Source organism: Tyto alba, unplaced genomic scaffold, assembly GCF_018691265.1.
Source record: "Tyto alba isolate M040663 unplaced genomic scaffold, T.alba_DEE_v4.0 Super-Scaffold_7, whole genome shotgun sequence".
Classification (NCBI taxonomy): Eukaryota; Metazoa; Chordata; class Aves; order Strigiformes; family Tytonidae; genus Tyto; species Tyto alba.
The window spans coordinates 26045293-26063176 of NW_024881328.1; the positions used below are offsets into that span (position 1 = coordinate 26045293).

The 17884-nt window shown below is 40.1% G+C and overlaps 1 protein-coding gene across 1 annotated transcript in view; it reads right to left on the reverse strand.

Moving 5' to 3' along the window:
• Positions 1–1000: 1000 nt before the first annotated feature.
• PDE11A (phosphodiesterase 11A) overlaps positions 1001–17884 on the reverse strand; it is a 137022-nt gene continuing 120138 nt past the window's right edge. The window contains exon 20 of the mRNA XM_033010958.2: positions 1001–6279. Within this exon, the coding sequence (XP_032866849.2) occupies positions 6118–6279 (162 nt within the window). The 3' untranslated portion in view covers positions 1001–6117. The remainder of the gene's footprint in view (positions 6280–17884) is intronic.

The following is a 17884-nucleotide window of genomic DNA, read 5'->3' on the forward strand; positions in this document are numbered from 1 at the left end:
CGGGGCGGAAGCGCTGCCCGGGCGGGCGGGAGGCCCCTGCCCCGGGGCAGAAGCGGCTTGGCGGGCCCGGCGGCAGGCCGCGGGGCACCGGCCGCCTCAGCGCAGAGCTCGCCCGCCCTTCCCCCCCCGCCTTCCTGAGCTTCCGGTGCTTCGGCGGGGCCTGCGCTTGTCCGGCCGCCGTGCAGCCGATGGGAACTGGTGCCGGCGAGGGGAACCGCATCAGCCTCGGCGCTTGCCGGCCGTTTTCCCTCCCCTTTCGTGGCTTTATCTCCCGAGTGGTGGAACGGGCCGTTTGGTGACCTTTCCACACCAGCTCAAAGGGTTCGCGCCGCCCAAAACCACCGCCCGGAGCAGCGTTTGACCCGTTTCAGCATCTCGTGCCGCTGAAAAGAATAGAGTAAAACCAAAATCAACTCCTTTAATTTATTTCTAAATGTCATGTAATAGTTCTTTTAGGCAGCAAGTGGTGGTGTAAAAGCAGGCTCTAAGCTAAACGTGCAGTCCTAGAACATAGGCCAGCATTACATTGCTGTCTTGGGCTTTTTGAACACAGAACGTCCCCATTGCAGCCTGTCGAGATCCAAAGGCTCTTGTGGAAAATCACACCTACCCCCAGTATTTCTGAACACTGATATGTCCACTGTCACAGACTCTATAATCCGTGTAATTTCTGTACATGTGAATAAGTCTGTTCGAGTTGCCAGACAGATTTGGTTTCTGGCTGTTGCAGACTAATGCCAAGGGTATCCAGCAAAATTAGGTTTGACACCAGGCATGAGTTCTGCAAGGGTTATGTTTCAAAACCTCATGTCTGAGCTGCTCAGTCGCATGTGTTTTCACTGCTCTTCTATTTGCATGATGCAATAACCAGTAGATACAGCTCTGATTCATCCCAACGAGGGAGTTTCAAATAAAAATAACAAAAAAAATCACAGCAAACCATTAAAAGTATTTATTTATTTATTCTTTTTAGAGAAACCAATAAAACCAAGTTGTTAATTTCAAAAACATGCTTTAAAAAGCTGAATCAGCATTGTTCGATCTACTAAGCAAAACAGGGTAATGGTCTTAAAATGCAAAAAGGAAAAGGATGCAGAAGGCTTAAGTTACACATTTGGAAAGTACGTAGGATTCACTTGCATTTCTGTGCATGTGTCAGTTGTTTCCCACAGGCAGAAGTTCAGAGCTTATAATGGTATTCCCCACGCAACTCTAAAATGTGGTGCCCAACATGCTTATAAATTGGTAATTAAATACAAAATAATTCAAGAAAGAAAAGGTAACAAGCAATATACAGGGTGTGTTCCAATATTGGTACATTCAAGTATGGAAATCTCTGCGGTCTCTCAGCTGATTTATACTTCCCATTTCATTGTTCTGTTAGAAACCATTCACATTATTTTACTCTTAAAAATCTGTTTCTTTGATAAAGCTCATTAAAGAAAATATCTTGCTCTACATTTTCTTGCTTAGAACACTCTTAAGCATTGAAAGTGTCTGTTAATATGTTTTACATAACCTTGAAATAAACCTGTTCTAAAATGTCACTCAATGCATAAACAATGTACCAATAACTAAAATTATTTCAATTTTATGAAGGGAAAATAAGTACTTGGCCTGCAGACTGAAACACTCCTACTTTTCTAATAGGATTAATTCATCTAAATATTACAAATTACATTAGGCACTGCTGGTTGCAGTTTTCAAAAATAGTTTGTGAGTACTAGTATTGGCTTTGTTGATAACTACAGGCACGTTATGAGCTTGCAGTGCACTATAAGAAGGAGCAGTTAGCAAGGTCACCAATCCAGAAAAATGTAGCAGCTGTACCAAGAACACCATCTGAAGGAATACCTGAGCTAAAATGAAACACACTTACCTACTCTACAGTTATTTTCTGCAGGGCAGAAAACATACTAACGACCTTCTCTGCAAGATCCCTGGCCCTGAAGATAGTGGGGGCTGGCTGTGACAGAGCTGCGTTGGGGAGTTTAGTGTCCAGTTGCCACATAACACATCCCGTTTAAACTTCTGTGAGCTACTGCTGCTTAACCTTGTAGGTGTGATTGTGCTTAGGAGCAGGAGCAAAACCGTGTCCTGACCGAAGCAGATATCTACATCTTGATCACGTTAGGAAGCTGTTTTGTTTTACCTGTGGGTTGCGGGCTGGGAGAAAGGCACAATGATGGGGCGCTTTTAGGGGACATTGTCTGATTTTACTACTCAAACTGTGGCCAAAGACACCTCTTGGACGTCTCGTTCTCGGGAGGTGGGAAGCCCTTCAGTCTGAACGACAGGACAGCCTCTACCTCAGGTGCTCTTTGCCTTGAACAGTGATTTCCTGGTGGGGTCACAGTGTTGTGTTGCACGGTGATGCTTTGCTTTAATCCAGGAGGACATACCTAGGAGCCCCTCCTGATCTCTTCCACCAAAGCCCATCTGCTCTGTGCATCTCCCAGGAGGGAAGCAGAAATTGGGGCTGTACCCAGTGGGCATTCTGACTCCTGGCTGAGCCCATGTAAGGGAATTTGACAGGAGGGCAGGAGATGAGCCCACCCTTGTGACTCCCCACAGGCTGGTGGGGAAGGTGCACCTGCAGTTTGAAAGCCTACTCCAAATCAAGTAGGATTTGAATGTCAGGCTCTTTTTGGGTTACCCCATGTAATGCTAGGGGTAATGCTTTCCTTTTTTTTTTTTTTTTTTTTTTTTTTTTTTTATGAGGAAAGGTTGGTTTTGGCAAGCAGTCTCACAGGTGGGAATCCTGAGTGGAATTACTGGGTGGCCTGAAATATTTTTGAGCATGGGTATGAAGAGCCAGGTCTGCTGATGAAGTGAGGGCTGGTGGCTGGTTCCTGTGAAACCTCATGGTCTGTAATTCATGAGACAAGAAACCTGACTGAATTCAGGCTGTGGTTAACACTAGTCAGTAGGGCACCCAGAAAAAAAGGCATTGCTATTGAACCAGCTTGAAGCCCTTTTGTTGGAGAATGAAGCCCCTGTGATCCTATGGATGGTCCATGTGTTCATTGCCTTTTAGCACTAGAATTATAAATGCTAGAGCCATCATTCAAGGCCAAATTTCCACTGACAGCTGGGGCAAATAAGCGATGACTTGTCTGTTGCTGAGGCAGACCTGATATGTTGAGCATCTCCAGGGAAAGGCTAAGCAGCGCTTTACTAGCGCTGTTCTGGGTAACAGTGACTGCTCCGTCCTCCTCTCCACATGCCCTCTAATTTGTCCTTGCCTCTTGTGGACCTGTGTTTTATATGCACTCGCAGAACTAAGCTGATTTCAATGGGTTTTGATCTGTCCTTGTGCAGTGGACAGGGAAACAAGTAAAAGATGGAGAATGCCAATTATATAACCTACGCAGTCATCTCTCCTGTGCTCATCTCAGAGGAGTTTGGCAAAACTGACTGAAGTACTAGGAAAATGATTCCTTATCAGAAATAATGAAAAGTGCATACAATTTCTGTCTATCAAGCTTGTAAGCACTATCTAAAAAGTGTTTTCCACCATCTTAAAATATGAGAAACTTGGAATACATTTCCTTACTATACTGCGTGCTTCCACAAAGAATCTTCTTTTTCTTCTCAAAAATGCAAGTCTTTTGCTGATTCCTAAGCTAAGTGTTAAAAAAAAAGTCTTAAGGTTTTTCTTCCTTTTTTTTTTTTTTTTTTTTTTAAGATTGAGCTATATCACTTTCAGAGACCGAATGCTGTTGTGAGATGCACTACTGTGCCCCCCTGGTTTCAGTAGGGTTACTTCGTTTTGCCTGGGAACAATTTGATAACGATCTAGCCGTGCTCTCTCATTTTATTCCTTGTGATGGAGGAACAGAACCATAACATTAGTCAGCAGTTTCTGAATTTTGACCCACAATAGCAAAGATACCGAAAGACAGGAGAAATAGATGGAGGCAATTACAAACAGTCATTTGATTGATGGTTGACATTGTTAGAGCTTCAGCTGTATGTCAGGTTGCAGTGGTGCTGAATCCCCATCCCTGCCAGTGGGTGTTGCCATGGGCAACAGCGCACTGAAGCCAATAAAAAGGAGAGGAAATGAGGGGAGACTCAACCTTGGGGGAAGCTGTAGGGTATGCGCTATAAATTATGTTATACTTAGCAATATGCTATATCAAAATTCAGGAAAGCTATGTGTATCTGCCAGCAGTACTATGTCAGTTCCTAGTATCTGTTTCTCCCATAAAGTACATATTGTAAGTTTTGTATGGCTTGCTGCTTACTATCCTGCATCTGTCTTTATTCAGGGAAGAAAGAAGTGGTAAAATAATGGCAGAAACATTTCAATTTGGTGCATGTATTCACTGCTGTGCAGTCTGCGTTTCTGCTCCTTCCCTGCTTCTTCCTGCTAGAGAAGGTGATGTGGTTCAGTTGCGTACTAACAGATTGGCTTGCAGTGGTACTGAAATTTCCAGCTATTCACCTATACACGATTAGTAGCACAGAGGGTTTTTGTTTTGTTGCATTTATTTTTTAAAGAAGCGATCAGCAGATTTGTTGTTTCTGTTTGATTGTCAGACAGATGTAGTCAGCTTTTCAAAGGCGCTAACAACTCACTTTCCTCAGAAAGGAGGAAAGCTGTTTTTAGCATCTGGTCAGCTGGGCCAGGTTCTGATTTCCATTAAGTTGGTGCCAGTTCAAGGTAATTCCACTGAAGTAAATGGAGTTTGGCACAGGTGTAAAACTAAGCTGAATTCAGCTTTAATTTCTGCTGCCAGACAACCCTATATTTAGAATCCCATTTTTCATGGAGTACAAAGGCTTTTTTTCCCTATGAATGGGAACTCGTAAGCACTGCAACATGACTCCTCTTGTGCTCGGTCACACAGCAGAGAAAGCACCCTCAAATCATAGATCACAGTTTTGCTACACTAGTGATCTTTGCACTAGTGGAAGGGGACCAACTATCAGGTAACACTAGCGTCATCACACAGAACTAGACAGGTTTGGTTTTGTAACCTATCATGTTTGATTAGATTTTTATGAACACCTTTACCACAGACATCTACATGTGAGCCTTGACTAGTGCTGTACTAGCTGTAATAGTAGCATCTCAAATTGTACTGAAAGAACTGCAAAAGAAGTAAGAGGTAGTCAGTCCAGTATGATGATATTCTTCCTCCTCACCATTTCAAAATATTGATTTCAACTGGAAATTACCCTGGAAAGTCTTATCCATGGTCTACTTTTCAATGTAATATAAACCTGAAGCACAAGGCAAGAGATTTCCTTTTTTATTTGTATTCTGTTTTCATTAAAGCCCATTAAACTTTTCCTTAGGGGACACTGTAATTTAAAAAAAATGAATGTGTTAAAAGAGCATTTTTTAAAAGAAAAAAACCCCCAAACCTCTAAAATTACCATGCAATATTTTGCCGTTATGCAAACTTCCCCTTGCTGAGAAATTTACTGCATTGTTAATATGAATTTCTCAGGGAAGCAGGGACAGGTTGGTGTTTTTAAAGATAATAAAGTTTGTTTTTAAATGTAGCAAAGGTAGGCAATTCTAAAGGCCCTGATCAATCACTAAGAAGCTTTGTTGTAAAAAAATACTTCTTTAGAATACAAAGCAGGCTTTTCAGAACATTCAGGCATAAAAGAGGAGGGAAGAGTGAGAGAGGAACATCACAAAAGCAGGCATAATTGATTCATAACATGTACCGAAGAGATGCAAAACAACAATGTAATTACATACTATTCTGTTTTCCTGCAGCTCCTTGCATATGAATTGACCAGCTTGCATCCCAGTTCTGCTCTGTATTATTAATTTTATTAAGCTGTAAGTTCTTATATTTCAGTCTGTTGTCAGCTTTACAGATTTTTACAGCAGCAGTTGAAATGTAGTGGAGCTGAATGAATGCTTCTTGTGCTAAGTCTTCTGTGTCACTCCAGATACCAGCGCAATCTCACCGCAGGCCTTCCTTTCAGTCCCCCTAAGCCTCCCAGTAAAAGCAAACTATGCTGCCATCAAGATAATATCCACTCAATCAAGCATATCTGTGAAAGCATTTCTTGAAAAAATGGTGAGCCTAAGTTTATGAAAACCTTTCAGACAGCTCTTACTGTAAAGTGACACTGACATTTGCAGGCTTAATTTATGTCTTTGAGAGACATGGTAAAGCTAGAGGAAAAGGAGGATGAGGATGCTGCCTGAGAAGGAAGTCTTCTTTGGTGCAGCTCCTCCCATTTACCTCTATTTACTGCAATGGAGTCCAGCATAGGCTTCAGTTTTGCATTCAACTTCACTAGACACTGGAAGAAGATTTAAAAAAAAGAGGATGAGAGAAAAAACATTGACAATATTTCCAGTCCTGCAATGGACAGTCCAGGGAGTAACAGGGCAGAAAGTGTTTAATCTGCACCATACCCCTAGCCTCCTCACCCCCAGCTATAAATTCCTGTGTACGTAAAGCTTATTGTTTGATTGAAATCTTATCTTACTTGTTTTACCTGAGACTTTAAGTAATCCACCAAAAATATAAAAAAAAAGCACATAAGGTGGCAGAGTTATTGCTCAATTATTTTAGCTTCCTTGTAATCCTTAAAGATAGTCCTTTTGAGGTATGCTCCAAGTGTCTGAGGCTATTTGATTGCTGGCATCTATGTGCAGGAGGCCCACTGGTTAGATGATGAGTTGGACAAAGATGAAATAACCTTTAGATTCTCCCCAGTGCTAGATTCTTATTTTCTATAGATGAGTAAACCACAACTGTACTGTGTGTTTCAAAGCTGGCAAAAAAATCCATTTCTGTGTGCTCAAAATAAAGGGAAAAAAAACCTTTTATTTTTAGATTGCACTGAAATTACCTTTTTTCTACATACCCAGTCCAAAGCTCACAGAAGCCAGTAAGAATTTTTTATTTGGTTTCAGCTGGCTTTGAATCATCCCCAAAATTATACAATTCCTGCACATCTTTGCTAGAAGTTTATTTTACCTTCCCCTTTAGTATCAAATGCTTATGTGGAAAGACCACAAGTGCTTCACTTGGTTTTGTCCCTACATTAAAGAGAGACAGAACCTTATTAACAGCAGCACCCAGATGTGAAGAAAGGATTAGCTGGTTACCTCCCAAGCGGTCATGTAATGTGCCCTTTCAGGACAGAGGAGTACTATTTTGCAGCTTTTTTGATTAGCAAGAAGTGGGATTTGATGAGACTTGGGTATCATGCTTTCCATGATAGCCTGGAAACTATGTATTTGTCATTTGAAATAAAGGGTTGGTGCAAGAGAAAAAAAAAGGTACTGACAGAGAAGACAGCAAAAGTTTTTCTTCTACAAGTGCAGAAAAGTATAAGGAAAAAGAAAGGAAAGGGGAAGCAGGTACCTTTGCAGCTGATAATTTTTATTATTTGCTTTAAATAGCAGGGTTAACAGCAACCACTTTAAGTGGTCCCCAGAGCCCAGACACCACTAAAGAACTGGATTTTTTTTATAGCTAGTCTGCAAGTCGTGGGAGCTTGGTTAGCTACTGAAGTAAGTCTTGGTAGATTTTTAATTGAGCTATTATATGATAATTAAGGGTTAATGGCCTGATTTTAAGATGTGCTGAAAACTTGCAATTTCAGTTGACTTCAGTTGAAAAATCACGCCATGAGTAAGAAGCTGATTTGTGTGGAACTTGAAGCAAATCAACCTGAAGTTATTTCCTTAGAATATGGCACAGACTGGGTGGACAATTTTGTAACCTTGGGCCTGGGGTAAAAGGCAGAGTTTAGTGTAGTCCCTGTCACATACAGTATTGCTAGCTGGTGACAGTCATTCATTTGATAGAATGGACATGGATTTGTAACATTCCCATCACCGCGCCTCAGAGCAACCCATTTTTAGCTCTTTATTTCACACCATTGTGTATTTTCCAAACCTGTTTTGGCAGAGTCCAAACCAGAGGGGCAGTAATACATTATAAACACCTGAAAAGCTCACTGTTGTTATCATTAGCACCTTCATTACCACTGCTAACTCAGTGTCTAGAGGTACCAACATTAGATATTCAACCCTTGACAGCAATTCATCAGATCCTTTCTGTGCAAAGGCAGTATACCTCCACTGTCAGTTAAGCTTACTGGTATTTCTTAAATCTTGAAAAAGTTTTTGTGAAGTATTTTTCCAATATACACTTTAAATTAAAAAAAAAAATTAAAAAGTTTAAATCAGTGTTTAAAAATCAATGTGTTTAAAATATCTCTAAGCACAAAGACAGCATTCCGCACTCACATCCTGTCAGCCCCAGGATCTGTAAGCACAAAATGCAGCACAGGCTGTTCCTGGCATAACTGCTACACCAGCAACCCATACCTGCTGCAGGCAACAGAGAGGAGAAGGAGCTCATTGGGACAGTGGACTGGCTCAGTGTGGCTGTGCAGCTCTTGGCTATATCTGTGTCATTTCTGTACTGTTTTTTTTTTTTTGCCAAGGCTGACCACAGACCATGATGCTTTCAATTCTAGTGCCAGGGAGCAAATGCAGGGGTCTGGGCATGACTTGCTGCTGTGCCTGTCCCTCCAGCCTAGGCATATGTGCCACATTCTTACAGTAGGAGACAGCCCTGTCATGTACAGTGCCAGGGGTCTGTGAGTGCTCGGAGCAATCAGCTTTGCATTGATTACAGCAGAGACCAGAAGCCCAAGTAGATTGGGAATGTATTCCAGAAGCACCCACACAGTTCTACAGTAATCACTGTACCTTATAAGCTGTAAACAAATTTTAAAACCAAAAGTAAATAAATATATTTCTTAGAAATATATACCTAAGTGCATATTACAGAGTCTAATAATCCAGTGCAACAGAAGTCACCAGGCAAATAACAAGAATGGTTAATTAATAAAATTAACTTTGATGGAATAAATTAAAAAGAGTATTTAGGAAACAATAAACCATGTCTTTGATATTAATTTTTACCATAGCACAAGCAATTAATTCTATGGAATACTTACAAAATATATAGTGTAATTTTAAGAAACTTAATTTTGTTACACATTAATTTAGATTAGGGACACTTGACAGTGCAGATTTTGCACTTGGTTTATAAAATGTCTTTATTCAGACATCGATTTGATGTTTAAACCACTGCTTCTGTATTTAGTATCCTTTCACTTTGGGACCCTTTCATTCTGATCTAGTCTTTTAATTAAACCAACTACTATAATTCCTATGGAAATTAGCTTTTATTTTATTTTTTCCAGCTACCAAAGCATTTTAGTAGGACTTTTCTGATACAAAGTACACAAATTTGATTTTATTTCTGGTTGAGATGTAATTAAAAACTCATTTGATTACTATATATCTGGCCCTGTTTTAATAATTAAACTCCAGTAATCAATTTTCTTTTATGAAGCTTCTGGGAAATTATCTCAAAAGCAACACATTTCTCTCCCTTCTGGCAGGCTCTCGACCATTTACTGAATTACATTCATGGCACCTGTTCCTGATCCGGATTAAACCACCAATTTATTCCCAAAGCTCTTTAAGTTTATTTGGCTGTAACCTAGTCAAGCTTTTCTACTTCCTGGCTGCACTTTTTACTTTCCATTTTATTGCATGAGAACCCCTTGATGTACTGCTCCTCCATGACACTATTTTTGATGCATACCTCTTACGAACAGCTTTGCTAGTGATCTGTCTAATTTGGTATCCAGCTTCTTAACGCCCAATTGATTATTTGCTTTAGCAGGAAGAGGTTCGGTCTTCAACAGCTGTCTGACACAGGATACCACCACATAAACCCGTAGCTCCAGAGACTCCCTTTTTCCTCGCCCCTCCTTGGTGCAGCAGGCAGGCTGTGGGCCGGGGTGAGGGAACCCCTGCCCAGGGGAGTCCCCGCCTCTGCCTGGGACCTCGGTGCCCACTTGCAGTCCTCCCACTGCAGTGCAGCTGACTTGCTGCACAGCAGTAGGTACAGGATTGGTGACCTTTCCCATATTATCCCCTTTTCTGTAAAAGCTGTTCTTAATAGCAGAGCGATAAAGCGTGCTGGAAGAGCAGTCATGCTGGCAGCTGTGTGCTCCAGTGGTAGGAAAAGCCAGATAGGTTTGCAGTTCCCTTCTGCATCCATATATTACCTCAGATGCTTGACTAAGCTGTTTCTCAGAAAGTTACTGCATAGCACTGACTTTTTCTTACCACCTTCAATTATTTAGGTGTCTTTTGTGACTATATACTGCTTTGCCCACAGCATACTTTCACAAGGTATAGCTCCTCCAGTACAAGGAAAGGTTAAAGGCACTTCAGCAATACACTGTGTGCTCCTGGGAGAAGGGCAGGGCTCCCTGATGGAAGAGCTCAAAAGGGAGAGAGGATGAAATACTCAGAGGAAGCTATTTATGGGAGAAGGTAAGGAGGGGAGAGTGTTTTTTATTGGGTATAGAGATGTATTTCTTAGATATATTTTGCTAGATAAAGCATGCAGAAATAGTGGAAGTAGCAACAAACTCCTTCAGGGAGAGGGCGATGGGTAGCAGTGGAGGCATTTGTTGGTAGATCTAGATTAGGTCAAAAGGTAGGGGGGACAGGACTTCATCTGCTACATCAGCTTCATCTTTGGGAAAGGATGTTAGCTGAAACAGCCAAGATGCAGCATAGATGCGGCCAGTCTAAACTACTGCTAAAGCAAATACAACATTTTATTGCATTCTAAGACTGATATAAAATCCTTTTAAAGTGGAGCAAAGTATGTCCTAACTTGCAAACACTGCAGGACCTTCAGAGTATATACTTTTCTTTCCCCCCAGCCCCGGAGGTTCTCATCCAAATATTGACCAATTCTGACCTTGCTTAACTTATGAGCTTTGACAAGATTACAGCTCATGGAAGTATGGTTGCGGGTCTAATGTTTGTAAAGTGAGTTTATGGAATAAGACCATATAAATTCATTTTTATGACTGAGCACATATCAAAAAGTTATAGGTCTCAGTGTTCACTCTACTTTGGAACCCAGTGGTTTCTAATGAATCACTTTTATTATGTAGGCAGTTTCTGAGTTGGAAGGGAGGGCACTAGTGACCGAGAAGCCATAGGGATAAATTCAAACCTGGTCTAAGCATATGAAGCATTGCTGAAGTCAAGAGAGTCATGACCAGTTACAGCAGAGCTGAATTGGACTCCTGAGTTTTGCTGAAGTGGCTTTCACGTGAGAATACGTAGGCCAAAGGTGAGCCATCTGTTTGAAAGTCCTTGAACTTCAGATTAGTTCAGATAAAAGGGACCTGTACTGCAGTCATCCACAGATTTGATCTTCATAATACAAATTCTTGATGGAAGTTGTTTTGAAAACTCAAAAGTATTTCTGTATATGTGCCTGTGTACTAAACCCAAGAAGAGTGCTAAAATTCTTTTATAGGTAGAATACAGAAGATGAAGTAAACCAGAGAAGATATAGGGATTAACTTCTATGAACCTTTGACTGCGTATATGAATTAATTATTTGCCCTACTGATTCAGGACTATATTTAATCATTATGCTCCAGAAAAAAATACTGTATTTGGGAGAGGGATGATTTGATGAAAAAAATAAAATTACTGCAATTTCCTTATAGTTGAAGGAGACTTTGTTTATTCATTCTAAGGCTTACTGAGGAGGGGTCTGGTCATCAAGTACATAATGCATCGGTGCATTACTTCTGCATTTCTGCCAGGGAATTTTTTTCTGATGCATAAAAATGTAATTCGATTAAATGAATATGCTACTAACTTCCCTGATAGAAAACAGGAGTTTCTTCTAGCTTCTTTATAGAAATTGTTAGCAGTGTGGAAGGAAGCCAATTGTGACTGGAAAGGGATCTAATACATGCACAATTGTTTAGCTCTCCCACAATGAATTAGCATTATACTTCTTTCTGGTGATGGTATGCTAGCAGGAATAATGCTGCACTCCTTTGTAAGTAAATATACATACTATAGAGGCATGATTATAAAGCAAGATTCTCCACTGGTAGAAAGTGCCAGGTACTTCAGGGAAGAAAATATGTACAGAGCTCCTGGTAGCTAAATGTGCTCTGACCATGCTGTGCTGTCAAAAGGAAAGAGTAATACTGAAGGACTGGGTGCCTACTGAAGTAGCTCAGCTGATGTGTTGCTATAGTTGCAAATGATTCATCTGTTCATAATAATTTCATGAAACCAAGGGTTTGCTCAGAAGAGGAAGAGTTATTATTTCATAAACAACTTCTTGTTTGGCTCTGCTGTTTATGGTTTTGATTCTATGTCTAAAGCATGCAAGAGACAGAATGTTTCTAACTATTTTCCTTTCAACATTTTAACCAAGCAACTGATCAATGTCTTCTGCCTTGCTATTAAATGGATTTTGAAAAACTCTTCAAACCATATCAGTCTCATATCCTTATTTAGTTCTTTGAATTTGCCCTCAGCTGGGAATTCTGCAGGCAACTGTTATTCTGTTGTGTTAAACACTTACTTGAAGCGTTTCATCCATCATCATTTCTAGTCCTTTTCTGATGCAATGTAGTTTGTGCTTTGTCTTTCTTGAAACTGAATGGCTGTTAAATTATCCATTTATCTTCTTTCAGATTTGCTGTACAATTTGAGTTTCCTCTATTGGCTGTCTCTTCTACCTTATCTGCCAACTTTTCAATCTATTTCCTCAGATCTTTATATACATTTCCATACACAACTGCATGTTCTTCGCAACACACTGGGCAGATAATTCTATATAAGACAGCCACAGAAATTGTAGTATTAGGAATTATTCACTTTTTCTCACAGATCAGGCTGAAAGCCTTTAGTGAAGCTTAGTTTCACTAGCTTCACTTAGTTTAACTTCACTAAAGTCAATGGCAAATGTTGTTTTGTCTATCCTCTCCCAAAGATCTTTGTTGATCATCCATCCTTTCAGTTGAGACCTTCCTGGCATAGGATGACTATATGAGAAGTAAGTTGAAGTACTCTTGTTTGAAGGGAAAAAGTATTTGTTTCTGATGTCTTTTCTAAGCAATTTGGAAAAACCTGTAAATTCCTAAAATTGTTGATAGTAATACAAATAATGTTCCGTTAATTTACAAAAAAAATAATCCCTCCCTGCTCTTGGGAAAAAAAAAAAAGAAGATCAGGATCTTTATGCCCATTGTAAAAAGGTGTTCGTGATACTCAGACACAAAAATCCTTGCTCTGAAACCACCAAAACTATGCCTTTCCATGTTACTCTGTGAAATAGTGACTGACTTAGAAGGGAATTGCAAAACGCATTCTTTCTTATTTTCCTGGTTTTATTTTCTTGTATAGCTATTCTACACATTTTTTCTCTGTTAGTACAAAAGTAGCAGAAAAAAGTAGGAAAAAAAAGGGAGTGAGGTAAGGAAAATAGTTTGCTGATGCTTATTCCATTACTGGAAGTTGTAATACGGTCATGGTATTTGAGTTTTCTGAAAGTTCAAGAGAATTCATTCCAGGTGGCCTTGTTTAGATTCATCATCAGTATACAAGCAACAAGGCAACAGAAGTGATGAACCTAGTTGAATTCCTATTTCAAGGCTACAGAAAGATCCTTCTGCAGTGCCAAAATCTCTTCACTGGGAGAAACCCCTATTCCTAATGTAATCCTTAGCTACCAACTCCCCCCCCCCCAGCACTGGCATTTGGCCTGATTAAGTTTCCTCTGAAGCAAATTTCTTGCAAACACAGCAGAATATGTTGCACCTGCTCTTTCTTGGATAATATTACCCCCTGGATTTCAACAGAAAGTGAGACTAATTTGATCTGCCAACGCCTGTGCAGCCTCAGTCCACAGTGTATCACATACTGCATCCTGAGCCTATCTGCCTTACTAATCCTTGTCAGCCAAGCAGTCTCAGGAAGCATAGATGCATTACCTCTCACTCTCTGTCCAAATCAAATGTCAGAAATAAGCCCTGACAAAAGTGTGCATCTTTATGGTATTTAGGATCTATTGGAAGTTATCCTCCTCTTCCCTCAACATGCTACAAAAGAGAAGCTGATTTCAATGAGAATTACACAGAGACAATCAAATTGCTTCCTGTGAGCACATTTTTCCAAATAGCTTAGTCCTGATTCCTCCCCCCCCCCCCCCCCCCCCCCGAAGAACTTCTCAACTTGTGAACATATTTCAGGGAATGTCTATATATTGCTCATGGTGAACCGCTCACTACATTGTGCTATCCCTGTCCCCGTCCCCTGACTAGTTGCAAACTTAAGATAGAACAGTAGTACTCTGACTTTTGTACCAAGAATCCCAGGTATGGGTGAATGGTGGGTACAGCAAGCTATTTCCAAAATGTTCATACAGATAAGCTCTTCTTCATCAAATAATTTTAAAAGTTTTTCAGTTCTGACTGTATGGAGAAGACAGAAACATCTGAAGGAAAAAGTAATAGTTTTGGCTGCATCCAGTGACTTTTGTCTGTGTAAGGACTAAGCCATCCTATACAGGCCATTATGGACAATCAGGACTTCTAGAGGAGTGGTCTAAACCCTGAATTTCTTATACAGTATTTCCTTCTGCAAAACTGTAATTGAAGGAATGAGGGAAAGGTGTTAACTGAGGAGGGGCTGCATGAGGACATAGCAATATAAGCATGATTCTTAAAGAATGCCTTTTCCTCCTTCTCTACAAAGGAATATCAAAAGGTTAATCTCCTGCCTTATAATTGTAACTAGAGTATAAACTTCTGGAAAAAAATCACTGTGTGTGCATATGCATTTCAGTTCAGGTGTCACAGTCAACTCTTGAACCAAAGAAGTTAAAGCACAGAGGTAGCCATGATTGTTGGAGATTTCTCTGTATTTTTTCTGTGCTTTGTAGAGACCCTACGATTTATGATACCCTGTGCATTTAATGTATGCTTACAAGCAGAATAGATCCTTTTGCAGCTACATCATCATACTCTAAAGACAGATTTAATTACAAGGCTAGACATTACCTTTGTAGGAAGACAGGCATATCAGCTCTTGGAGTTGTAGACAGAGTGATTAGATTTCTTTCTAAGTACGTCAAACAATGTGATAAAGAAGGACTCTGACCCTCCACATTCTGTTCAAAACATTTAAAGTACTTTCTAAGCTAAACATAAATGTTTCTACTCTTCCCAGATTTCCCCTAGAATCCTGGATGGAGTAATGCAAATTCACTTTTGTAGATACTATTATATGTTTAAAGCTCTCAATACCCAAGAAAATCTTGAATAGCAGTAAAAATAGCACTAAAGTGGAGCAGTTCAATGAAGCACCAAGGTAGAGGTGAGCAGGGCAATCTCAGACACGCATAAGTTGTAAAAGCCATGAGCTTCTTTATCTTCCTTAAAGACATCTCCCTTAAATTTAAATAGCTGCTGTCATTGTCACTGACTACCTGACTATGTATTTATCTGCCCAGAAGCAGAGTGCATGGCCTTTGGCCCTGCTATTCATAGTGTTACTGTCTCTGCCTAACAATGCTGTGAACAGAGCTGGGCTTCTGTTAGCATCTTTTGTTTGATGTGAATCACTGAAGCTTTGATGTTGTTTGTGAGAAAAATAATGATTAAAAAGAATAAGACCTTCACTCTCCCACTCTCTTTGCTCCCCACTGAGAAATCTAATCTGAGTTGGGAAGAATCTGTGACTGATCCTGTTTTAGGTATACAAAAACTAGAGAGTCCAGGAGAGAAATCTGTTAGTGTTGAAACACTTAGCATTTCTTCACTGGAAGGTCAGAGAGGTAACGTGTCTTAATGATCAAAATTCTGTTTCCTGTTATGTGAATGTGTGTGTCCAAATAAGTACAGAATACTTGCTCTGTGTGGTGAATGCAGCTGTCAGTGTAGCCATAGTGCTTTATTTTCAGTGGGATGTCTTAGTTTTCTGCTTTAAGTTGCATGTGCTTCCCCTTTATAGAATATTCTAACAAAAAGGGGATGATTACTTCATACTGAAGCTACATTAGTAGATTTGAAATGCTCTACAGTTCCAAAACCTGCATTTTTCCTTCTAAATTATTATTCTAATAAGCTTGTTTCTCATCTCTACTGATGAACGCTTTTCTTTCTGGCATTTTTGAATGAAGAGTAAATGTGATGCAGTAAAGTGTAACTAGAGCCTCTAAAATCAGAGCTTCAGAGTAAATGGATGGCTGTTCTGCTACTCAAGGCAAAAACTCCACTGTCACATAAAAATACTCTGATCAGTGATCACTACAGTAACAAAAAAGTAAATTCAATAAAATTATAATGTCCCAAGTGTAATAAAAAGCAATGAACAAAAAATTGGGAAGCTTTTATCTTCACAAACCTATGATCCACAGTGTGAAGGAAACAGATTTGATTACTGAGGTGTTTTGAAATTGGAGGTGGCTTGATTCCCACACAGAGCAGCAGATGTGGAAGAGCAAGGGAGCAGAGCCATGGCTTACCTTGTGCCAAGAGCAGTCAGGCTTGCAGAGCAAACACAGAAGGGTTTGGAATTTAGACTCTTGGATATGGGAAATTCAGTTGTGCATAATTTCTGATATTTATTTATTTATATCCCCAGTTATCATTATATATCTACACTCAGCTTTAAGCTCCACATTAGCTTGTGATGTGGCACATTTTGGATATATTTGACCTTCTTTCTTCTGGGGCATTCCACGGGGCAGGCAAGCAGGATTGCTAATGGAAATTGCACAGGTCTTGATCATTTGCTAGTCACTTGTAAACCTTCTCACAAAAAGGGGCCAAACTCAGAAAACAGTTATAGCTAGGTAAGCAGAGAGATGTGATACACATCCCTCAATAAAGGTGACTTCATAATCCTTTACTTGGGAGAAGAACTGCATCTCAAAGTGGCTTGTCTTGAGCTCCCTTAAGGAAATGTAGAGAGCAGAGCAGATGCACAAGGAGGAAATAGTGCCAAATCTCCCCTCAAGACTGATCAAGTCCCAGAGAATGTTTCAGAACTGAGAAAAAATATAAGACTAGGAAGGCCATAACTCTCTAAAATGCTCTGCAAAGTTTATATACTGTTTAAAGTATAAAACATTCCTCTCTGGTATGTAGCCTAGCTCATAAGCTTGGACTGTGGAGAAGATATGGTTTGTTATAGTACTGTTGGTGGCACTGGGGTGGTGTCAGACCAGTCCTGGAACTTTTGGCTATGAAGTTCCTTCTGTATTGCATATTTCAGAGATCTGCAGCTCCCAAGAATCACCTACTCTTGGGAACTAATTTCAGCAAAGAAAATTTCAGGGGCCTCTGCTGATCTGCTGTCTGACTTTAAAGGGAGTTGCCAGCACTCAGTTTGCTGGAACCATCTCTTCCGTATGGTTGTCAAAAAGGACAGATCGCAGGCTTAGATCTTGCTGTGGCAACTGTGTTGATATGGACACACGTGTTCCCCACAGAGTTCCCTTCAGGGCCCTGGATGCTGGGATCTGCCCACACGGATTCAGGACTTCTAATCACTAGCATGGACAAAACTACATGCAAAAGCCTTGATATTGTTCTCTATGGTTTAATGTAATTTTGGTATCAAAACGAGTGTCAAATGTTTATTTCAAACATACGGTTTTTATAAGCAATATGCTAGGGAGCTACACAAGTACCACTAAGATTTTACTAATTTGTCAGCTGCCACTCCGCCTCTTTATGTTGCATTTGTAATGATGTAACCCATTCTCTCCCCACATGTGGTTCCTACAATGTATTACAATGGCTACAATTTTAAAGAATGTATTTGGAAAGAAGAGAAATCTAGGACTTGGCCATAGTTGTAGCGTTTATCTAGCCCTAAATGGAGGATTTACAATGCCTGAATACACTGCTGATGTGATATGTGTATTGAGGTTTGATTAAGCTGGATATGAAAATTAAAACTTGCCTCCACATTGAAGAGAGAATCTCCCGCAGTGTGATACTATGACATCAAGTTTTCTGT